Source organism: Leuresthes tenuis, unplaced genomic scaffold (genome assembly GCF_036924035.1).
Source record: "Leuresthes tenuis unplaced genomic scaffold, fLeuTen1.0.hap1 SCAF_11, whole genome shotgun sequence".
Classification (NCBI taxonomy): Eukaryota; Metazoa; Chordata; class Actinopteri; order Atheriniformes; family Atherinopsidae; genus Leuresthes; species Leuresthes tenuis.
In genome coordinates, this window is record NW_027325365.1 from 28,716,040 (window position 1) to 28,735,955 (window position 19,916).

At 42.6% G+C, this 19,916-nt stretch overlaps 1 protein-coding gene and 2 non-coding genes across 3 annotated transcripts in view; 2 read left to right on the forward strand and 1 right to left on the reverse strand.

Annotated features, from left to right (window-relative positions):
* Nucleotides 1-34: 34 nt before the first annotated feature.
* On the forward strand, nucleotides 35-220 carry LOC140318742 (U2 spliceosomal RNA). The gene has a single exon (XR_011917888.1). It is a non-coding gene; the product is annotated as a U2 spliceosomal RNA (small nuclear RNA).
* A 69-nt stretch (nucleotides 221-289) lies between these two features.
* LOC140318756 (U2 spliceosomal RNA) lies at nucleotides 290-480 on the forward strand. The gene has a single exon (XR_011917903.1). It is a non-coding gene; the product is annotated as a U2 spliceosomal RNA (small nuclear RNA).
* A 12,700-nt stretch (nucleotides 481-13,180) lies between these two features.
* The window catches only part of LOC140317801 (insulin-like growth factor 2 mRNA-binding protein 1), a 60,689-nt gene continuing 53,953 nt past the window's right edge, over nucleotides 13,181-19,916 (reverse strand). Inside the window, exons 2-6 of the mRNA XM_072395305.1 lie at nucleotides 15,638-15,754; nucleotides 15,392-15,466; nucleotides 15,140-15,271; nucleotides 14,897-15,010; nucleotides 13,181-14,756 (exon numbers count right to left, since the gene is read on the reverse strand). Of these exons, the coding sequence (XP_072251406.1) occupies nucleotides 14,601-14,756; nucleotides 14,897-15,010; nucleotides 15,140-15,271; nucleotides 15,392-15,466; nucleotides 15,638-15,754 (594 nt within the window). The 3' untranslated portion in view covers nucleotides 13,181-14,600. The remainder of the gene's footprint in view (nucleotides 14,757-14,896; nucleotides 15,011-15,139; nucleotides 15,272-15,391; nucleotides 15,467-15,637; nucleotides 15,755-19,916) is intronic.

Genomic DNA, 19,916 nt, shown 5'->3' on the forward strand with positions numbered 1-19,916 from the left:
GGAAGGGCACTCGGACGTGAACCAGTGGACAGTTATCGCTTCTCGGCCTTTTGGCTAAGATCAAGTGTAGTATCTGTTCTTATCAGTTTAATATCTGATATGTCCTATATATGAGGACTACATATTAAATGGATTTTTAGCAATAGGAGTTGAAATTGGAGCTTGCTCAGTGCAGCGGGTGGGCGGAGGTGCAAAGTGACACTCTGGCCACCTATGGCCATAAAAAGAATACCGCTACATGTGCGCATTGTGCCAAGAAGGGCCCTCGGACGTGAACCAGTGAACAGTTATCGCTTCTCGGCCTTTTGGCTGAGCTCAAGTGTAGTATCTGTTCTTATCAGTTTAATGTCTGATATGTCCTCTATACGAGGACTACATGTTAAATGGATTTTTTGCAATAGGAGTTGAAAAAGGAGCTTGCTCCGTTCACTTCAAGCATCGACCCAGTACTGCAGTGCCTCTGGGAACGGTGCGCTCTTCTCTGCTCTTGTGAAAAAGCAAACAGCGGTGCAGGATGGAAGTTTCAGGGAGCCCAAGATGAAACTTTCTTTTAGTCTGCTGAGAAACGAGAGTGAATACGATGTAGACTTTATCACGGCTCTGGGAGCAAGCCGAGCGTGGGCTAACCGGGAGAATTGCTTGAAAGAAACGCAACACCGAATAAGCGGTCAGAACAAAGCCTCAATACGGTGTTCCCGTGTTGTTTTTGTAGTTTGAGAAAGAACAACTTAATCTTCAGCAATCAGTATAAAAAGAGGGTAAGAAAAGGTGCAAATGCCAACCATACATCACTAAAAGGTGGAGCGGAAGTATTCGGCTGCAAGTAGGTGTGAATGTCCGACCATAATTTGTAAAAAGCGGGTAAGACAAGGTTCGAATGCCCGACTATATATTACCAAAAGCGAGAGGAGAGGTCTTCGGATGAGAGTGGGTGAGAATTTCCAACCATAATCTATAAAATGCGGTGAAAAAAAGGTGTGAATAACCGAACATACACCATCAAAAGAGGGAGCGGAGGTTTTCCGCTGTAAGAAGGTGTGAATGTCCGACCATAGTTGGTAAAAAGCGGGTAAGAAAACGTTAAAATACCCGACTGTACACAATCAATAGCGGGAGCGGAGTTGTTCGGCTACAAGAAGGTGTGATAGTCCGACCATGGTTTGTAAAAAGCGGGTAAGAAACGTTGCGAATGCCCGACAATGTATGATCAAAAAGAGGGAGCGGAGGTTTTCGGCTACAAGAAGGTTTGAATGTCCGACCATAGTTTGTAAAAAGCAGGTAAGAAAAGGTTCAAATGCCCAACTATATACCATCAAAAGCGGGAGCGGAGGTGTCCCGCTGTAAGAAGGTGTGAACGTCCGACCAAAGTTTGTAAAAAGCAGTTAAGAAAAGGTTCGAATATCCAACCAAACAAAATCAAAAGCGGGAGCAGAGCTGTTCTACTGCAAGTAGGTGTGAATGTCAGATCATAATTTGCAAAAAGCTGATGAGAAAGGGTGAGAATGTCCGACCATAATTGCTGAAAAATGTGTTAGAAAAGACTAGAATGCCGGAGCATACATCATCAAAAGCGGGAGAAGTGGTGTTCGGCTGCAAGTAGGTGTGATTGTCCAGCCATAATTACTCACAAACGGGTAAGAAAAGGTAGTATTGCCAGACCATACATGATCAAAACAGGGAGCGGAGGTGGTTCAGCTGCAAGGTGTGAATTTCTAACTAAAGTTTGTAAAAAGCGGGTAAGACAAGGTGCGAATGCCCGACTATATACCATCAAAAGCAGGAGCGGAGGTGTTCAGCTGCAAGAAGGTCTGAATGTCCGACTTAAGTTCAAATATATTAACAAAAGCGGGCGGAGAGGTCTTCGGATGCAAGTGGGTGTGAATATCCCACCATACAAGTATGGTGGAGAGGAAGCTGTGAATGGCCAACCATAGTTTGGAAAAAGCGGGTGAGAAAAGGTGCGAATGTCAAACCATACATGATCAAAACAGGGAGCGGAGGTGTTTGGCTGCGACAAGGTGTGAATGTCCACCCATAATTAATGAAAAGCGGGCAACAAGTAGGTTTGAATGCCCAACCATACATCATCAAAAGCAGGAGTGGATGTGTTTGGCTACAAGAAGGTTTGAATGTCCGACCATAGTTGGTAAAAAGCGGGCAAGAAAAGGTTAAAATACCCGACTGTACACAATCAATAGCGGGAGCGGAGTTGTTCAGCTACTAGAAGGTGTGAAAGTCCACCCATGGTTTGTAAAAAGCGGGTAACAAAAGGTACGAATGCCCGAATATATACCATAAAAAGCGGAAGCGGAGTTGTTCGGCTGCAAGAAGGTGTGAACGTCCGACCAAAGTTTGTAAAAAGCAGTTAAGAAAAGTTTCAAATATCCAACCAAACATAATCAAAAGCGGGAGCAGAGCTGTTCGACTGCAAGTAGGTGTGAATGTCAGATCATAATTTGCAAAAAGCTGATGAGAAAGGGTGAGAATGCCCGACTATACACCATCAAATGCGGGAGCGGAAGTGTTCGGCTGTGAGTAGGTGTGAATGTCCGACCATAATTGCTGAAAAATGTGTTAGAAAAGACTAGAATGCCGGACCATACATCATCAAAAGCGGGAGAAGTGGTGTTCGGCTGCAAGTAGGTGTGATTGTCCAGCCATAAATACTCACAAACGGGTAAGAAAAGGTAGTATTGCCAGACCATACATGATCAAAACAGGGAGCGGTGGTGGTTCAGCTGCAAGGTGTGAATTTCTGACTAAAGTTTGTAAAAAGCAGGTAAGACAAGTTGCGAATGCCCGACAATGTATGATCAAAAGAGGGAGCGGAGGTTTTCGGCTGCAAGGTCTGAATGTCCAACCATAATTTGTAAAAACCGGGGATGAAAAGGCTCTAAAGCCCGACTATATACCATCAAAAGCAGGAGCGGAGGTGTTCAGCTGCAAGAAGGTCTGAATGTCCGACTTAAGTTCAAATATATTAACAAAAGCGGGAGGAGAGGTCTTCGGATGAGAGTGGTTGAGAATTTCCAACCATAATCTATAAAATGCGGTGAAAAAAAAGGTGTTATAGAACACTAAAAGGTGGAGTGGAAGTGTTCGGCTGCAAGAAGGTGTGAATGTCCGACTATATTTGGTGAAAAGCAGGTGAAGCAAGGTCTGATAGCCCAACCTTACATCATCAAAAGCGAGATCAGAGGTGTTTGGCTGCAAGAAGGCCATAGTTTGCCAAAAGCGGGTAAGGTGAGAATGACCGACTAAATATCAACAAAAGTGGGGGCAGAGGTCTTCGGATGCAAGTGGGTGTGAATATCCCACCATACAAGTATGGTGGAGAGGAAGCTGTGAATGGCCGACCATAGTTTGCAAAAAGCGGGTGAGAAAAGGTGCGAATGTCAAACCATACATGATCAAAACAGGGAGCGGAGGTGTTTGGCTGCGACAAGGTGTGAATGTCCACCCATAATTAATGAAAAGCGGGCAACAAGTAGGTTCGAATGCCCAACCATACATCATCAAAAGCAGGAGTGGATGTGTTTGGCTACAAGAAGGTTTGAATGTCCGACCATAGTTTGTAAAAAGCGGTTAAGAAAAGGTTCGAATGCCCGAACATACACCATCAAAAGAGGGAGCGGAGGTTTTCCGCTGTAAGAAGGTGTGAATGTCCGACCATAGTTGGTAAAAAGCAGGTAAGAAAACGTTTAAATACCCGACTGTACACAATCAATAGCGGGAGCGGAGTTGTTCGGCTACAAGAAGTTGTGAAAGTCCAACCATGGTTTGTAAAAAGCGGGTAAGAAAAGGTGCGAATGCCCGAAAATGTATGATCAAAAGAGGGAGCGGAGGTGTTCGGCTGCAAGAAGGTGTGAATGTACACCCATAATTACTGAAAAATGGGTAAGAAAAGGTGCGAATGCCCAACTATACATAATCAAAAGCAGGAGTGGATGTGTTCGGCTCCAAGAAGGGTTGAATGTCTGACCATAGTTTGTAAAAAGCAGGTAAGAAAAGGTTTGACTGCCCGAACATACACCATCAAAAGAGGGAGTGGAGGTGTTCCGCTGTAAGAAGGTGTGAATGTCCGACCATAGTTGGTAAAAAGCGGGTAAGAAAAGGTTAAAATACCCGACTGTACACAATCAATAGCGGGAGCGGAGTTGTTCGGCTACAAGAAGGTGTGATAGTCCGACCATGGTTTGTAAAAAGCGGGTAAGAAAAGTTGTGAATGCCCGACAATGTATGATCAAAAAGAGGGAGCGGAGGTTTTCTGCTACAAGAAGGTTTGAATGTCCGACCATAGTTTGTAAAAAGCGGGTAAGAAAAGGTTCGAATGCCCTACTATACACCATCAAAAGCGGGAGCGGAGGTGTTCCGCTGTAAGAAGGTGTGAACGTCCGACCAAAGTTTGTAAAAAGCAGTTAAGAAAAGTTTCAAATATCCAACCAAACATAATCAAAAGCGGGAGCAGAGCTGTTCGACTGCAAGTAGGTGTGAATGTCAGATCATAATTTGCAAAAAGCTGATGAGAAAGGGTGAGAATGCCCGACTATACACCATCAAATGCGGGAGCGGAAGTGTTCGGCTGTGAGTAGGTGTGAAGGTCCGACCGTAATGGCTGAAAAATGTGTTAGAAAAGACTAGAATGTCTTAGGGGTTAGTGTGAGTGTGCATGGACTGGCGACCTGTCCAGGGTGTACCCGCCTCTCTTCCGATGACCGCTGGGATAGGCTCCAGCCTTCCCGGACAAACTGAGGTTATTGGGAATTTCCGTGCATGCTGAAATGTACATGTCTCTGTTCAATAAATTCCCCATAACAGGCTGACCACGACGAGTCTGACTACTCATTTTTCCACAATAGAAACCGCAAAATTTGGACTTTTCTGAACTTGTAAAGTAATGGACATGGATAGGTTAATTGGAAATTCCCAATGACCTTAGTTTGTGAGATCCTCTTACTTCCTGATATTATTCTGTGCGTATGTGGCCTAATCCCAATCCCAATCCACCACCATTGTGTCCGAGATTACTGCTACAGCTTTGTCATTGCCTGGACAGAGCTCATTCTGACCCTAACAGTATGTGGTTCGAGCAGTGTCAAGCCCCTGCGCTCTCCCACAATATCAACATATTTGTCGGGAGCGTTTGACTCCTTAATTCAGGACTCTCAGAGCATGTATTCACTTGGTTCAGAAATTAGCTTAGTCATAGGACACTGTATTAAATATGGTCTATTTTCTGAATTTGTTATTGTCCACAAGGGGGTGCTGCAGAGCTCTGTACTGTTTTGTCTGTTTTGGATTATGGAGATCTTCTGTATAGGAATGCTTCTGCTCAGTATCTTTGAATGATTGACACTGTTTGCCATGCTTCCCTGAGATTCTTTTTTAATTCATTTGCAAATTATACACCTGGATGGAATGCCCTGTTAGGCCACCCGAAGGATCAGTATTGGTATAATTTTATGTATAAGGCAGTACTGGGACTACTTCCTACCTGATCCTAACTTTTTCCGATAATTTGTTGCTTTCTAATTCATATGCTCGTACTGAATTTGGTAAAATAGCTTCTGTCCACTCTACACCTTTTGCATGGAATATGTTGCAGAAAGACTGGAAATTAACTGAGCTCATTTCATTTAGGGTTTCTAAATCCAAACTGAGAGTTCTTGAGCCCGACTCCACTAGATTAACATTTTCATAATTTTGCTTGTAAATGTAATGATTTTTTTTCTCTTTTGCTTGTGTTTTAATTGTGTAATTTTGTAACTGTATTTTGTTTTTGCTGTTGCCTATCTTGGCCAGAACCCCCTTGAAGAAGAGGTTCTTAATCTCAAAGGGATTTTCCTGGTTAAATAAAGGTCCAGAGAACAGACATTGAGGTGGTAAAATCTTAGAAGTACCTGGTTGTTCAGCTGAACAATAGACTGGGCTGGACTAATAATACCACTGCACTTAATAAGAATGGGTTGATCTGCCTTCAGAATGCAGGGGTCATTGCTAAGGACCTTTTATGACACTGTTGTGGCATCAGTGGTTTTCTTTGGTGTGGTCTCCAGGGGCAGCAACATTAAAGCTGCTGAAAGTAAAAAATTGGACAAAGTGATCAAGAAGGCCAACTCTGTCCTAGGATGCCCCTCGACATGGTGGAGATGGTGAGTAAGAGGATGAGAACACAGTTCTTATTCCTGACAATGAACAAGCTCCACCCTCTGACCGAGAGCCTGAAATCACTGACAGCCTCCTTCACCCTAAGTGTGTAAAGCAGAGGTATCGCAAGCCCTTTATTCCTGCTGCAGTCAGACTCTACAATCAGCTCTGCTCCAAGAAGAGCCTTTCCACAGTATTTTGCAAAAACAAGCAATCAGTCATTTACAAAGTCTCTAAGTGACTACAAGCCTTGTGCGCTGGGTTTTAAGAAGTACTAAATTCTCTCTGCCAAATTCTGTCAACGTCTGACAGGTTAGATGGGGGGATTCTGTGAAGTGCCATCTTTAGAATTCTGCGCTAGAGCGTAGTGGAGCAACTTCTCTTCAGGGACCTCTCTGTACCTGGCTGCGGTGTCCATCTCTGCATGCCAGACTTCTGTTGTTTGTTTTTTTATTTTTTTTGTTACTCTTTTTTATTTCATAGTCCTTTAAAAGCAGTTTTGCAAACTAAGGGGGCTGTCATGTGGCTCTGAAACAGAGTGATTTTCTAGTTGCTCAGAGATCCTTCCATCAGATTCTCCCATCTTTGGAGAGGAATTCAAAAAGTTTTAATAGATGGTCCCTCTGACAAAGGACTTTCTTGCTAGGCAATCTGGAATCACCTGGCAATAGTCCAGGTATCTATATGATAATTATTGAAAGGTAATACACCAGTGGAAGCAACATGTACAGTTCAGTTTTTTCAGTTTAGGCAACCTCTGCCAAGATGAAACCCTTTTCCATAAATGTCTTTGTCTGTACTGAGTTCTCCGTTTTCTTTGTTTCCATTTCAACCCATTACTTCCCTACCAAGAACCAAGCCACAACAGTGTGAGTTAATTGCTTCAATGAAGAGTTTCAGGAAGCATAGACTATAGAGTATAGATGGATCTGAAAGTTTTCTGAATAACTCATTTGGGGTGTTTTATAAATAATGGTTAAGCAAGAATCAGGCAGGATGTGATAGACCATTGCCACTCCAGATGGTGTCTGAAAAAGAAGAGAGTACGAGGAAGGAAGAATGATGAAAGACCTCTGGCTAGGGATTAGTGATGAGGAGGATGGTGAATGGATGAGTAGTTTAGGAAGTGTGATAGTGGGGTGGAGATGAGACAAATAGTGCTGAGTACACTGTATAAGATGTCTTGCCGAGTGATTAGAGGGATTACTGAGATGTGGCTCTGCTTCCTTACCTAAGTTATTAGGTTAACTGAATTTCTTTCTTACTTGGGTAGTTACATATCCGAATATCTTAGAAAATTGGTAATTCCATGTGGTAATTACCACTATCAAAGATTTCAATCAAAACCTTAACTTTTGCTTAATCCATTGGCTTCTCATTTTGATAGGTCTTCACTGTGATGCACAAAATTCCACATTTTGATTTAGCCACCAAACATTCAAAAACACACAAAGGCCAATAGGGTCCGTTATCTCATCTTTTAATAACACATTCATATCTATGCTCTGTTTTGTTTACAAGGAATTAAAAGAAGTGTCGTTGAGGACTAAAGAAATCAGTCAGGCAGAGGGTGAAACTCTAAACATTGTAAAGGCCAAAGCCACTATCAAGTGGAAGGACGGAGACCTCACAATTCTAATGTGAAAAGTCTTCACATAGCTGCAAAATCACAGCATGTGAACATGTCAAGCCAACCCAACACAGAACATGTGATACAGGGCCTCCCTCCTTCCACCTGCAGCAACACAGTCAGCTCAAACAACAGGTCCTTTTGCTATTACAGATAAATCATCAGAAGTGAAAACAGATCATTGTTGATGTAGAAGGTCCTCGCAGGGTGCTCTAACTTTTTAACAGAGAGAAAGAAAATGCTAAATGCACCCAAACACAAGAGATACAATCTGCTGTCATAAAAAGGAGAGAGAAAATTAGGAGTCAACAAAAATTAAACATGGAGAATATTTTGAAGTTAAAAAAGTAAACGTTTAATGAAATAAAAAAAAATCTAATGCAAATTGGATGAAGAAATGTATCCAGATTAATAACAGGTGGTACAATTATGTCCTCCCCACTCGGTTCATTATCATATTTTATAATCCTTTCATAATCCACGAATAATGAAAAAAGAAAATAAATTCATCTTTGGAAGAGGTATCATTTTTTTTCTTGAATAGACTATCCACTAAGGTATATGAAGATGCCGCTACCATGAGATTCATTAACCTACATTTCCTTTGAATACTTTCTCTCTTCGTCTTTTTTTGGGTTTATTTTTTAGTTCTTTTTCAAAAAGAAAATACTGTTCATCTATTTTTTTCCTAAGAGGTAGATTAACAAAGCAATTACATGGTTTCCTGTGTCATTCCGGAGATGAATCACAGGGAAGGGACATGTGGAGCAGCAGGGCAGAGCTGAACTGAAGGCGGAGTGTGGGAATTTTTAGCAGTCAGACGCGCATGTAGCAACGTGGAAAGCAGTGGTGTCAAGTTGTGATTCAAAATAAGTTGTAGTTAGTGATTAGGATTGGCTTTGAGCTTGAGAAGAGCACTTATACCTTGCTGTTATTGGTCAACATGTGGTCCACTCAGGGCCACAACGTGAAGTGCATCCTCACTCTGGCTGCCCTCACCACTTGCCACCCGGCACCAAAATGTTTCCATATTGGCTTTGGTGCAAGTGTCTGTGTGTCTTTTTACTTTATTCATTTATTTTTACAGTCCCGTCTATAAACTGTGGAGGTACAATTTCAAAAGCTGTAAAAATGAATTGAAGTCGGAGTGGAAAAATGTAACTGTATTGTAAAATAAAGTGTCCTATTTTCTGTCTGCATGTCTTAGCTGTCTGACTGAGGGCTTTTGTCCATTTTCTAATGAAAGTAAATAAAGAAACAATCTTCTATCAGTTTGCTTATGCTTTGAGGTAGCGTTACTGGTTCTGTGTCAAGAGGTTTGCATGTTTGTTAGGTTTTTTTATTCATGGTATGGTGTTCCTCTGCCAGGTTTTGTTTAACTATTGTCAAAATTGTGTATCCCATTTCAACTGAGTGACGGGGGATTAATATGTGACAGAGGAGTTTGCGCTACTTTACGGGAAACTTGGAGTTTGTCAGCTGTTCTGCCAACTGTCAGGGCAGTGCCCCACACTGTAGTTCAGGTCGATATAACACAGCTCCACTCTGTGGCCATAAACAAGAAGTTTGGTGAGATCATTTACTTAAGTCTGACCTTCCAGGCTTTCAGACTTAAAAAAAAGACAAAGGAACAATTACAGTGAGGCTTTTTTAGTGGGGGGGGGGGGGGGGCAATTTAATACATATACTTTACATTAGTGCTGACCATGTCCCCAAAAGTGTTCTGTAGAGTTTAGGTTAATCCACTATACTATTAGGCTGCTACAAGTAATATTTTTATCAACAAATTAAGTGACTATGTAAAGACTATGCAAGACTCATGGTGAAGAGTCCACTAAAAACGATCAGCACACTCTCAGGGGTGTGTCGCTCAGCTCAGCTCAGCTCATCAGATCAGCGCAGCTCAACTCATCAGCGCAGCTCATCAGCTCAGCGCAGCTCATCTCATCAGCTCAGCTCAGCAGCGCAGCCCAGCTCAGCAGCTCATCTCAGCAGCGCAGCTCAGCTCAGCAGCTCTGCTCAACGCAGCTCACTTTACTTCTTTGACTTCCTCTCCCTGAATTGATAGCACTGCTTTCAGGCACAACAGGCAGCAGTTTTCAATGATTAAGCTCTCATTTTCTGTCAAACGCCAGACAGGCAGAGTTAGCAAATTGCTGGTAAAGAGGGCTTCATAGCTAAGGAGAACTATATTTTCCCCAAAAAAACTATGCATAAATCAGACACATTAGATAACAGGTAACGGGTTTGTTTTGCTTGTTGCTTTTACAAATTTGTATATTTTGTGTGTAGCATAATAATTGAACCACACAACGTGGATGACATACGTTTGTGAAAATGGTCAGCAATAATATGAAGTATTTAAGTTTTATTTTAGCATGAACTAAATGGGTCAAACATGCAAGATGAACTGCCATGATCTTTAAACAGTGTTGGAAGTAGCTTCATACAATTACAAAGAGTAAATTTTGTTGTTAGTGTGTGGTTACAATATTGATGCTATAAACTGTGGCACCACAATACCAGACTCTCCATGAGCCCATACAACTTATAGTATACCACTCAACTTGAATTTAAACAAGTCAGTAAGTTAACTTTTCAGTGTAGAAATGATCCAATCTGGGTTCTAAATGCAAAGAAGAAAATATAAGAATTCTTAGGCAGAATTCTTATTCCATTTTTCCAAACAGAGCAGGGGCGGTAGCATGATCTGTGGCTAAGCTTCATTTTCAACCCTAAAATGTAGTTTCTCTGCTGTACATCTAAAGAAAAGAAAGAGAGGGGAACAGTTCATATCCAAGGTGACACATTACCATGTGAATGAAGAAACCTTCATCTGGAAAATACGTGTGACCCTCTACTAATTTAGGTCAGTATCACAGGTTGTATGCTCAAGCGTGGCTCTAACAACATTTTGGACCGAGCCCCTTCTGGGGGTTTGGCACAGTTACTGTCATGGTCTGAGCTACTTGTTAGTACTTCAACATATTTAGTAGCCATTTTGTTAATAGGTCTGTGCATTAAAAGAACAAAACATGATCAAATTAAACTATTTTCATTTTTTTTCCCAATAACGAGTTAGACTGTTCATCTTTTAAAAAAAAGAAAAAGAAAAAAAAAAGCTGCTTTAAGTAAGAAAATCAAAAGGTCTTGAACAGAAGTGAGCAAAACAAACACGATGGAGACCAGCGTAAGAGAGGGCAAGGGACCCTAACATTCCTGCCCGCGCTCCAAAAATGAAATGGTCTTCTTCTTAGTCAATGAAAACATCTCACTCTTTTCCTAGAGTACAGAGTGATAAGAAGAAAGTATGACAATGTTTTGTGGAAGGAGGAATGACAGGGCTTGAGAGGAAGTGGTGGAATTGGGTTTTAATGAGGTTTGATGGCAGTTTCTCTACATTCCAAACCGAACATGTGACCATGTCCGCTCCCTCCTCTCATCCTTTCCTCTCTCCTCCATTTCACGCTCAATCTTTTTTCTTTTAACATTTGCATAAGGTGTTCCCAGTTATTTTGTTAGTTTGAGGCTGTCAACGCTTTTTTTCATCAATTAGTGCAACAGTACCTCCCCAGATGTCACGTTCAAATAAAGCTTGCTGTATTTCAAAAATAAGAAAATGACATAAGTCGGAAATCATAACCAATCCAAAAATCTGCAAGCTGAATGATGAATCCTAAAAGTGTGTCTTGGTGGTTATGAACAGAGCTCTATGGTTCAGAATGAGGCGGAAACTTAGCACAGAACAACCACGTTGAGCTGTGAAGTTAGCGCCTCTGGGCAAAAATGGAAGCACAGACACGAAAGAACAGATTTTTCCCTGTTTGTTGGTTAGCTCGTGGGCTAGCCGACGAAGGTTCGCAATGTGCATTTGAGTGCTGGTAGGACCTCAAAAAGATTGTAAGTTATCTGGCAGTGTCCTTCAATGACCGGCGCAATCTGGCTTTCACTATTCTGCTTTCAGAATTTTTCTCCAAAAATACAAAAGTATCTCGATCAACACGTACAGGTTGTATTCTATTATGCAGCAGTGTTGTTGTTGTTGTTTTTGCTCCCATTTTTTTTCAGAAGATTCTTAATTCTCTCCATCCTCTGTCAGTTCATACACAGATGGAGGAGCCATAGGTTCATGTCCTAGTTTTTTCTGCTTTTTTTTTTTTAGTGTCACCCAACCACATCCCATAACAAAGAAAAAAACATGTAATATCAGTAAACACACACACACACACACACCTCCATCCACCCATATCCACTATGTGTAGCCTACAGGGAGCCTTTTGGGGTGTCGTGGTCAGTGCACAGGTAATAAATATTCACATTCAGAGACATCAAAGCTAGCTGCAATGTGTGAAGTTAGAGTGTCCTCTTCTGTCTTCATGTACAGTTAAGCTGTAGATGAATTATCACTTAAAAGCTCAAATTAATATGTCCCCGTTGTGAGTGACAAATGTAACCTCTTGTTTGGTGCTTTTGATGATGTCATAACAAAGAACAAGAGTGGTGTCCCTCGGGGCTCGGGGGAGGCCTTAGGCCATTGACAATGAGGCATAGGGTGGAACTTAATGTCTCCAGAGGTGATAAGTTTTCTACAAGCTTCAGTTCTTTAAGTATGGTCAATAAAAGAGCCTCAAAGAATGTTTGGTTACCTTGAGTCTGTCAGAACCCGTCTCGAGTTTACACCACACCCCACTGGTAAATTTTCCATTTCAGACAACAGCTGCTTCAATCCCTCTTCAGGCAGACAGAAAGCAAGGATCCTTACCAAAAAGGCCAAAATGACACTAGCCCCATTTCTTCTCGAGACCAGCATTTTATCGGTCTCTGCCTTTTGAAAAAAAGATCAAATAACATCTCCTGACCATCCTGAACTCATTCAACCATCATCACATCAAAAAAAGAAAAGAAAAAAAAAACAGAAAAAAATAACCAAAGCAAGACAATATCGAAAAAAGAATACTTTTTTCTTAAAAAAATAAAAAATATTCAGGACTATCAGCTCTTTTTTTCTTCTTATAGAAAACACCAGCAAGCAAAAAAAAAAGTTAGGAATACTGAGGTAACTTTACCCTGAGGTAGGTTTTTCTTTTTCATTTCTTGTCTAATCTGTTTCAATATTGGCAAAAGCGTCCATTCTAGGACCCTGCCCTTCATTATCATACGGAGGCAGGGTCTGGAGGCTCTGCCCTCAGGCCTGTAGCAGGGAGAGAAAACCAGGAAGCTGCTCCCTCCCGGTCCGATTTGAACCATTGCTGAGCTCAAGGCATAGAGCTTTGGAAGACTTTGCTTTTTTAGTTCCTTCACTCATCCAAGACCAGTCTTAAAAATCTGAGGCATTTTCATTTGATGAACAAAGACAACTTCTATGCACAGATGGTCTCTAGCACTGAAGAGAAAATCATCTTTTTTAAGAATGCTCTTGAATATTCAACGCTGGAAGAATGCAATGAGCAGAAAGTCTCAGACACACCTTGTCTGGATGTCGTTACCAGACTTCCTCACACAGCAAAACCTTAACCCTGACTCGCTGCCTTCAGTACATTCACCTGAGGGGCTGGGCTAACTCACATATCATATATATACAATATATATAAAATATGCCATTTAGGGGTGCGGGCCGCTTGCCAGCTAGCATAGCTACTGGTAGTTCTAAAGTTGTTTTATCATGATCACGTGTGAGCTGAGCCGCTGCAATAGAACTGCAGGACCAACTGCGACTTCCGCTTCCCTTACTGTCTCCTGCTGCGCCTTCTACCACACAGCTAAGCATGAAGGGGACTCTGAGTGCCTTCCCAGCCCCCAGTCTTGTTGTAGGCTACATAATGCTACACTTCATAGACAAGAGACTGGGAAATATTCAACGGACCCTTTTCATGAAAAAAAATGTAAAAAGCAAGGTGGTCAGACGCAGCAATTTTAAGATTTACATGAAGATGGTATATTTACAACCTCACATTTTCTTCTTTTTTAATCTACTCTCTCTGCTATTCAGAAAAGCTTTTAAAGAGCAGTGTTAACATCTGCGGCCCCTCTTCAGGACTCACATTGGCTTGGAGGTAAAGGGGGTGAGGCTCGCACCAGACCCTAGACCTGACCTCCTGAGCCTCTGCAGCAGTTTCCCTGCTTTCTCTCCCAGCTGCACCTCACTGCATTTTATCATTAATAGCTCTGAATAAAACATTTCTATACATACATCTTTATGTTTAAAAAAACCACCCTTAAAATATAGGGCTGACTGCAGATGGTTGGAGAGGTCTGTAGAGGGTGACTAAGAAGGACAAATGGGCCACTGCTAGTGTGTCTCTGAGAACACAGATCAGACAAGCCAAGCCTTTCCTCCTTGCAAGTGGACAGGTTGGTTTGGACATCCACAGCAATGCTCCATCCTTACATGGAGAATTTCAGACATGCTGTTGAAACCTTGAAATCAAGATCTGCAAAATCTGTTCCAGTCACCCTGGAGGATGAGCTGGCTACAGCCATACCAAGGCACACTGGGAGGACACCACCCCTCACTCTCCGTCTATCCCTCCTTTCCTTCATCCTTCCATCCACACTCAGTCTCTCTTCAGGCCTGGCACCGGGTCTCTGTTTTCAAGTTCCGTTTTTCTTTAAATTCTTTTGCTTTCATTTGCTTCATATTTTCATTTTATTCATCCTCTTTTCTTATCTATCTTTCTCAGTGGCTAGCGGGTGTACTTCCTGTCTCTTTACATCTCTCCCTGTCTTTCGCTGGGTCCATGTGTCGCTCTTCTGTATTCGTCCGTCTCGCCGTCCGTGCATGTGTCCGTCGGTCTGTCAGGTGGGCCCACAGGTGCAGGGACCCTCACTTCCTGCGTGGCTGGTGGTCCTGAGTCAGTCCCTGTGTAGGGCTACCCATCTCTGTGAAACCCTGGGGGTGAGGGCCAGGGCTCATGGGTACTCCACCTTTCACAGGCTGTTTAACCTGGGTCAAGATATCTCGGATTTTCCTTTGAGCTAGCTGTGAAACAGAGCAGAGATCAGGAAAAATGTTTTCCTCCCTGCACACAGTAAAAGGAGCTGCAAAAACACATTTTCTGCATCTAAAGAAAGATATTGTCCTCAGAATTTGATGAGACAGAATGAATACTGAATGCGTACCTGGCTGGCATAGAAATGTCCATTGATCTTCACAATGACCTGGTCATTTTCATCAGGGGTCTGTTCTCTGGGCACCACCACCTCTGCTGCTGTCAGGTTCTGTAGCTCGTTCACCTGAAGGCCTAAAACATGCAGTGATACTTCTATGATGTCTGATTCCCTCATTAATTGAATGATCAAGTCCTTCAGAGGCACACTGTACTGTCCTATGTGAGAAAGAGGTATGTGGCTCCTGTGACTTACCGTCTTCCCTCCTTTGCCAATGACCCTTCCCGCAGCAGCAGCAGCCATCTTGATGTGAGTCTCCAGTTTGACCTCTTCTTTTGGCCCAAAGAAGTTCTCCTCCTTCAGTTTACCATAAATTCTGCCCTGAGCCTGAGGGTGGAACAAAAAGATGCCAGTTGTTCTGAGCAGTAGACTGTCCCACCAGTCTGGGGACTTGGGGATAAAATGGGATAAATGTCAATCAGCTGCCAAAATCTTGTCAGTGTTTACTTTAAACTGAGCTTCAGGAGGTCCTGTCACAATCACCATCCTCATTTTAGAGTCTGGAGTTTCAGCTGGTGCAATCTGGAGGGGGCCAAAGATATCTTACTGAGTTTAAAAGTGCAAATTTGGGTTAAGAATCCATGAACTAGGTGAAATTCTCCACAGCAGTGACTACAAACAACACTAGCAGTTTAAAAAAAGGAACATAAAAGGTTTTTTGTCAGACCTGGTATATTTCCCAGTTTAACAAACCTTGATAGAGGCCCCAGCGAAGCGGCTCAGCTGCTTGATGTGCTGTCCTTTCTTTCCGATAATTGCCCCGACTGCCTGCGCTGGGATGTAAACATGGACAGTCTCCTGCTCTGGGGCCTAAGCATACACAAAGACTGGTGTGCCCGCTGCACTACACCCCAGCAGAGTCGAGGGAGGTAGGATGTGTGGATGTGTGGATGTATGGGACGTGAAAGTGTGTGTGGTAATGATTGGGCCTGGATCTGGGACTTGCTGTCGCCTGGCCTGCCTGTGTTTCTCCCGATGGGGCATCAGCGTTGCCTCTCCCCACTGCTCGCGACTTCACCCACCTGTGGGCACGTCTTGACTCCCAGGGCACTTGGCCAGGGGCGCTGGGGCAGGCGCTGACCCACTTTGTGGCTGTCTGGGGCACTTGGCCCTCCTGGGTATTGGGTGGGGCCTCTGCCGGGGGGTTTGGGGGCGCTCGGGCTCCTGGGGCCCAGGTCCAGTGCACGGCCCATGTCTGGGCGGCTGGGGCCTGGCGGGGTCGGTGGGCTGTTGCCCCTGGTTCCCGGAGTGCCTCTGCCCTATGCTTATGGGGGCTCTTTCCGGGGGCTTCCTCTGCAGTCTTCTGGGTGGATGCGTGGTTGCCCCTGCGGTGGGCTACCTGGGTTCTGTGCTCTGTGGGGGCTGCTGGTGGCCTGGGTCTTGTGGCCCTCTCTGCCTGCTTCTGATTGTTTGGGGGGCTGTGGATTGTGGCCCTGTACGCTTATACACTCATAACTAAGCACGGTTATCATGTAGGTCCTGTGCCATGGGTGTTGCATGTTCTCACACACACACACACACACACACATTCATTAGTCCAGTAGCATGGTCACTAAGCAGTTGATGTATTATCATGTCGTCTCAGGTCATCTATATCCACAGCTGTGTTGTATGCGATTGCCGCTTCTTGTGCTTGTTTTTGTTTGTTTGTGTGTTTGTTTTTTCTCTGCTTGTCTGCTTTCAGGTGCTCCTCTTGGCGCTAAGGCTGGATTCCCCTCATAGGCCATGGATTGTTGTCTGTTTTGTTTTTTACAGGTGTAGCAGCTGGTTGTCTGGTTTTTGTTTCTATTTTTTTTCTGTTTCCTCTTCTTTCCTCTTCTTCTTTCCTTGTCCCCCGGTCCGGTTCAGTTCAGTTCATGTCATATATTGTAAAAAGAAATAAATAAATGGGCATCAAGGGGAGCTTTACATTTATAAAACTTCCCTTGGCAAAACAAATCTGTTTGGCATCATAGGTATTCAGACTACAATTCTTCTGACATAATGCTGAACAGGACAAGGGGAAAAAAAAGTAAAGAAGACAGTTCTGCCGAAAGCCAGGGATAGACCTGTTCTAAGTTCTATACTTTTTAAAAGGGGCGTGTTTATCAACTATGGAATTAGAAGATTTACAAAAATGGTCAAGTGCTAGATCTTCATCTGGGATTTTAACAGTGTCATATAACTATTCAACAGATCAGTTAAAAAAAAGCCTGCTCATGGAGATGTTTCAGGATCTGGATACCAAGCGTGGACCTAATGTTTTCATTTTTGCAATTCTGATACAGGCTATTGAGCAGTGATAACTAACACCAAGTTCAGATACTGCGGATTTTCTACCTTTGATTTGTTAAGATTGAGCCAATCAGGGACAACCTTGAAGGATCTCTTTGGTTTTGTAGGATCAGTAATTACCTGAGAAAGGTTGATATTGGTACACACCTTTTTTAAATGATCAGAGGCAGAGTTCAACTTGTTTAAATTAAAATTGCCACACAGAGATTGGGTTTAGGCCACATGCACACAGAATGACATCAACAAATATAAGAAATATTAAACATTTACACATAGATTTTTGAATACATGTAGAGGAATGATACTTTGAAATGTGCTCATTGCGGAGTTATGATCAGTTGAGTAATGAAGGTTGAACTATTCTGGGAAAGAGGTTCTATTCCCAGCATCATGATGGACACTCCTGATATAGAAGGTTTCGCTAACGCATTGGAATTGTTTTACTATTTTCATATGCATGTGCAATGAAGAATTGCTTGCTGCTGATAAATGCAAAGAAGAACAGCTTACACATAGATGCTCACATATAGGCTGCTGAATGCAATGAAGACCTGCTTATCAAGTAAAGTTCAATGTCAATGTGTAATATTCAATTAGGATTTGCAAAACAGTGAAGTTAAACAATGAATGGGTCCATAGTCGGTATGAGAAGACTACAGGAATATTTACCTGGGTGTACGTTCAAACAGAGATGAGAAAATTGCGATAAATAATTGTTTGTTTGTTTGTTAGTATGTATATGAATGTTATGTGTATAAACTGTGTTGAGTTATAGTTACTCAGTAGTGTCTCAGTGAAACAACCGACGGGGGAAGCCTTGCGGTGACAACAAAAGCAATGTTTTACTGATCAGTCAAGTTGCTCCAGTGTACTCCATACAAACTGGTTGGCTACTGAAGGGATAGAAAATGGGGAATACTTGTTTTAAAGCAAACAAGGAATTAGATGGGAAAAATACATGTTTTAACGGGACCCAGACAATATTAAATACTCAGACAGATGGGAGAAGAAGTGTAGTTTTGTAGGAAATCACAAAATTATTACATAGAATTAGTGAAATCAATTGAAGAATGCCTTTCTGAAGAGCTGTTTACCACAGATGAGCAGCTTTGCGACCAAGCACATTGTAGATCGCTTTACTGCCAAAATGATCTAATTTAATGGATTGGTTTAGACATGCATAACAGCATTTTAAGAACAAAGAGAGAAACAAAAAGGGACAACGCTTCATGGTGGAAGGTGATGTATAAATAACTGTGTATATGATGAAGGGGGTGGCAACACCCATTCCGAAATCCCGCCATTCCGACATCCCGCTATTCCGACATCCCACCATTCCGACATACCACCATTCCGACATACCACCATTCCGACATGCAAACGTCCCACCATTCCGACATCCCACCATTGCGACATCCCGCTATTCTGACGTTCAAATGTCCCACCATTCCGACAAGGCTTTCCGTATAAGGAAATGTGTGTTACTCAACAGGTGAGTCCCTTCTTTCTGTTCATGCAATTTATATGTTTAACATGTTTATAGACAAGCGTTATTAAAAACACAAAGTCTCGGCAACTGGAGGAGGAGAAGCAGTCCGCGGTGGTTTTCAATCACACACTCCAATGCCACTTGTTTCAACTTCCGAAAATTTAATCCAGGAAAAAAAGGCTTACAAACATGGACCAAAACGGCTCCATAACACGCACAAGAATCCAAAAGAAACGAAAGTTAACTAAAAGAAAGCAAATAAACAGTATGAAGTGGTCAAAATTGGTTTTACGCATGCCTATGTGCGTCTGGCACATGCGTCTTCGGGCTCTCCCACGTTGGTTTGTGGATGAAAGCTATATGTTCAGCTGTAATGTCATGTAAAAACAATCTCTACATGACATTTAGTCCCAGGTTGCGGCTGTGTGTTTGTGCCAAATGCGCAAAACCCATCCGCGCTTCCCAAAATTGGAGTGAGTACTCATAAATCACGTGAATAACATGAATAAACGTTTTTACTGCATTTTGTTGTGTTTTATACGTTCTATGCTGTCATTTCTATCTTCTTCTATTGGCAAGGCAAGGCAGAGTGCTCGCAACTGTGTCCTGTGCAGTAGCCGTGACATCTGTAATTGCAATTATTACTTTTGCATATGATGACAGCGTGCAAAAGACGCATGGGCTCTGTGGAGAGCTCCGCTCCAGCTGGCTGCTGTGACAGCTCACTGACACTGTATTTCTGCTTAATCAGTTTCAGTCTCGCCAGAGTTATATTAATATCTGTATTTTTATATTTGAAATTCAGGGGATTTTGATAATAGATTATTAAAGTTTGTTTGCGAGGCTGTGGCCTCTGCATGTGCAAAGCTTGTGCGCCAAACTTTAGGGCGTATTTGCGCCGGCATATCATTAGTGCAAAATGTTTTGGGTAAAAAATAGGCTATTAAAAGGAACTGTCGGAATGGCGGTATGTTAAAAAAAACAAAAAACATACCGCCATTCCGACCATAGGAGGAAAAAAGTGTCGGAATGGTGGGACGTTTGATAAAAAATTAAGTGTCGCCATTCCGACAATTGGAGACCCATGTCGGAATGGCGAGATGTCGGAATGGCAGCATGTAACCATGATGAAGGAGAGACCATTTGAGCAGCACAGCCATTTCACAGCACAGGGACAGCAATCCAAGTTACAGGATCTCCCACGTGGTA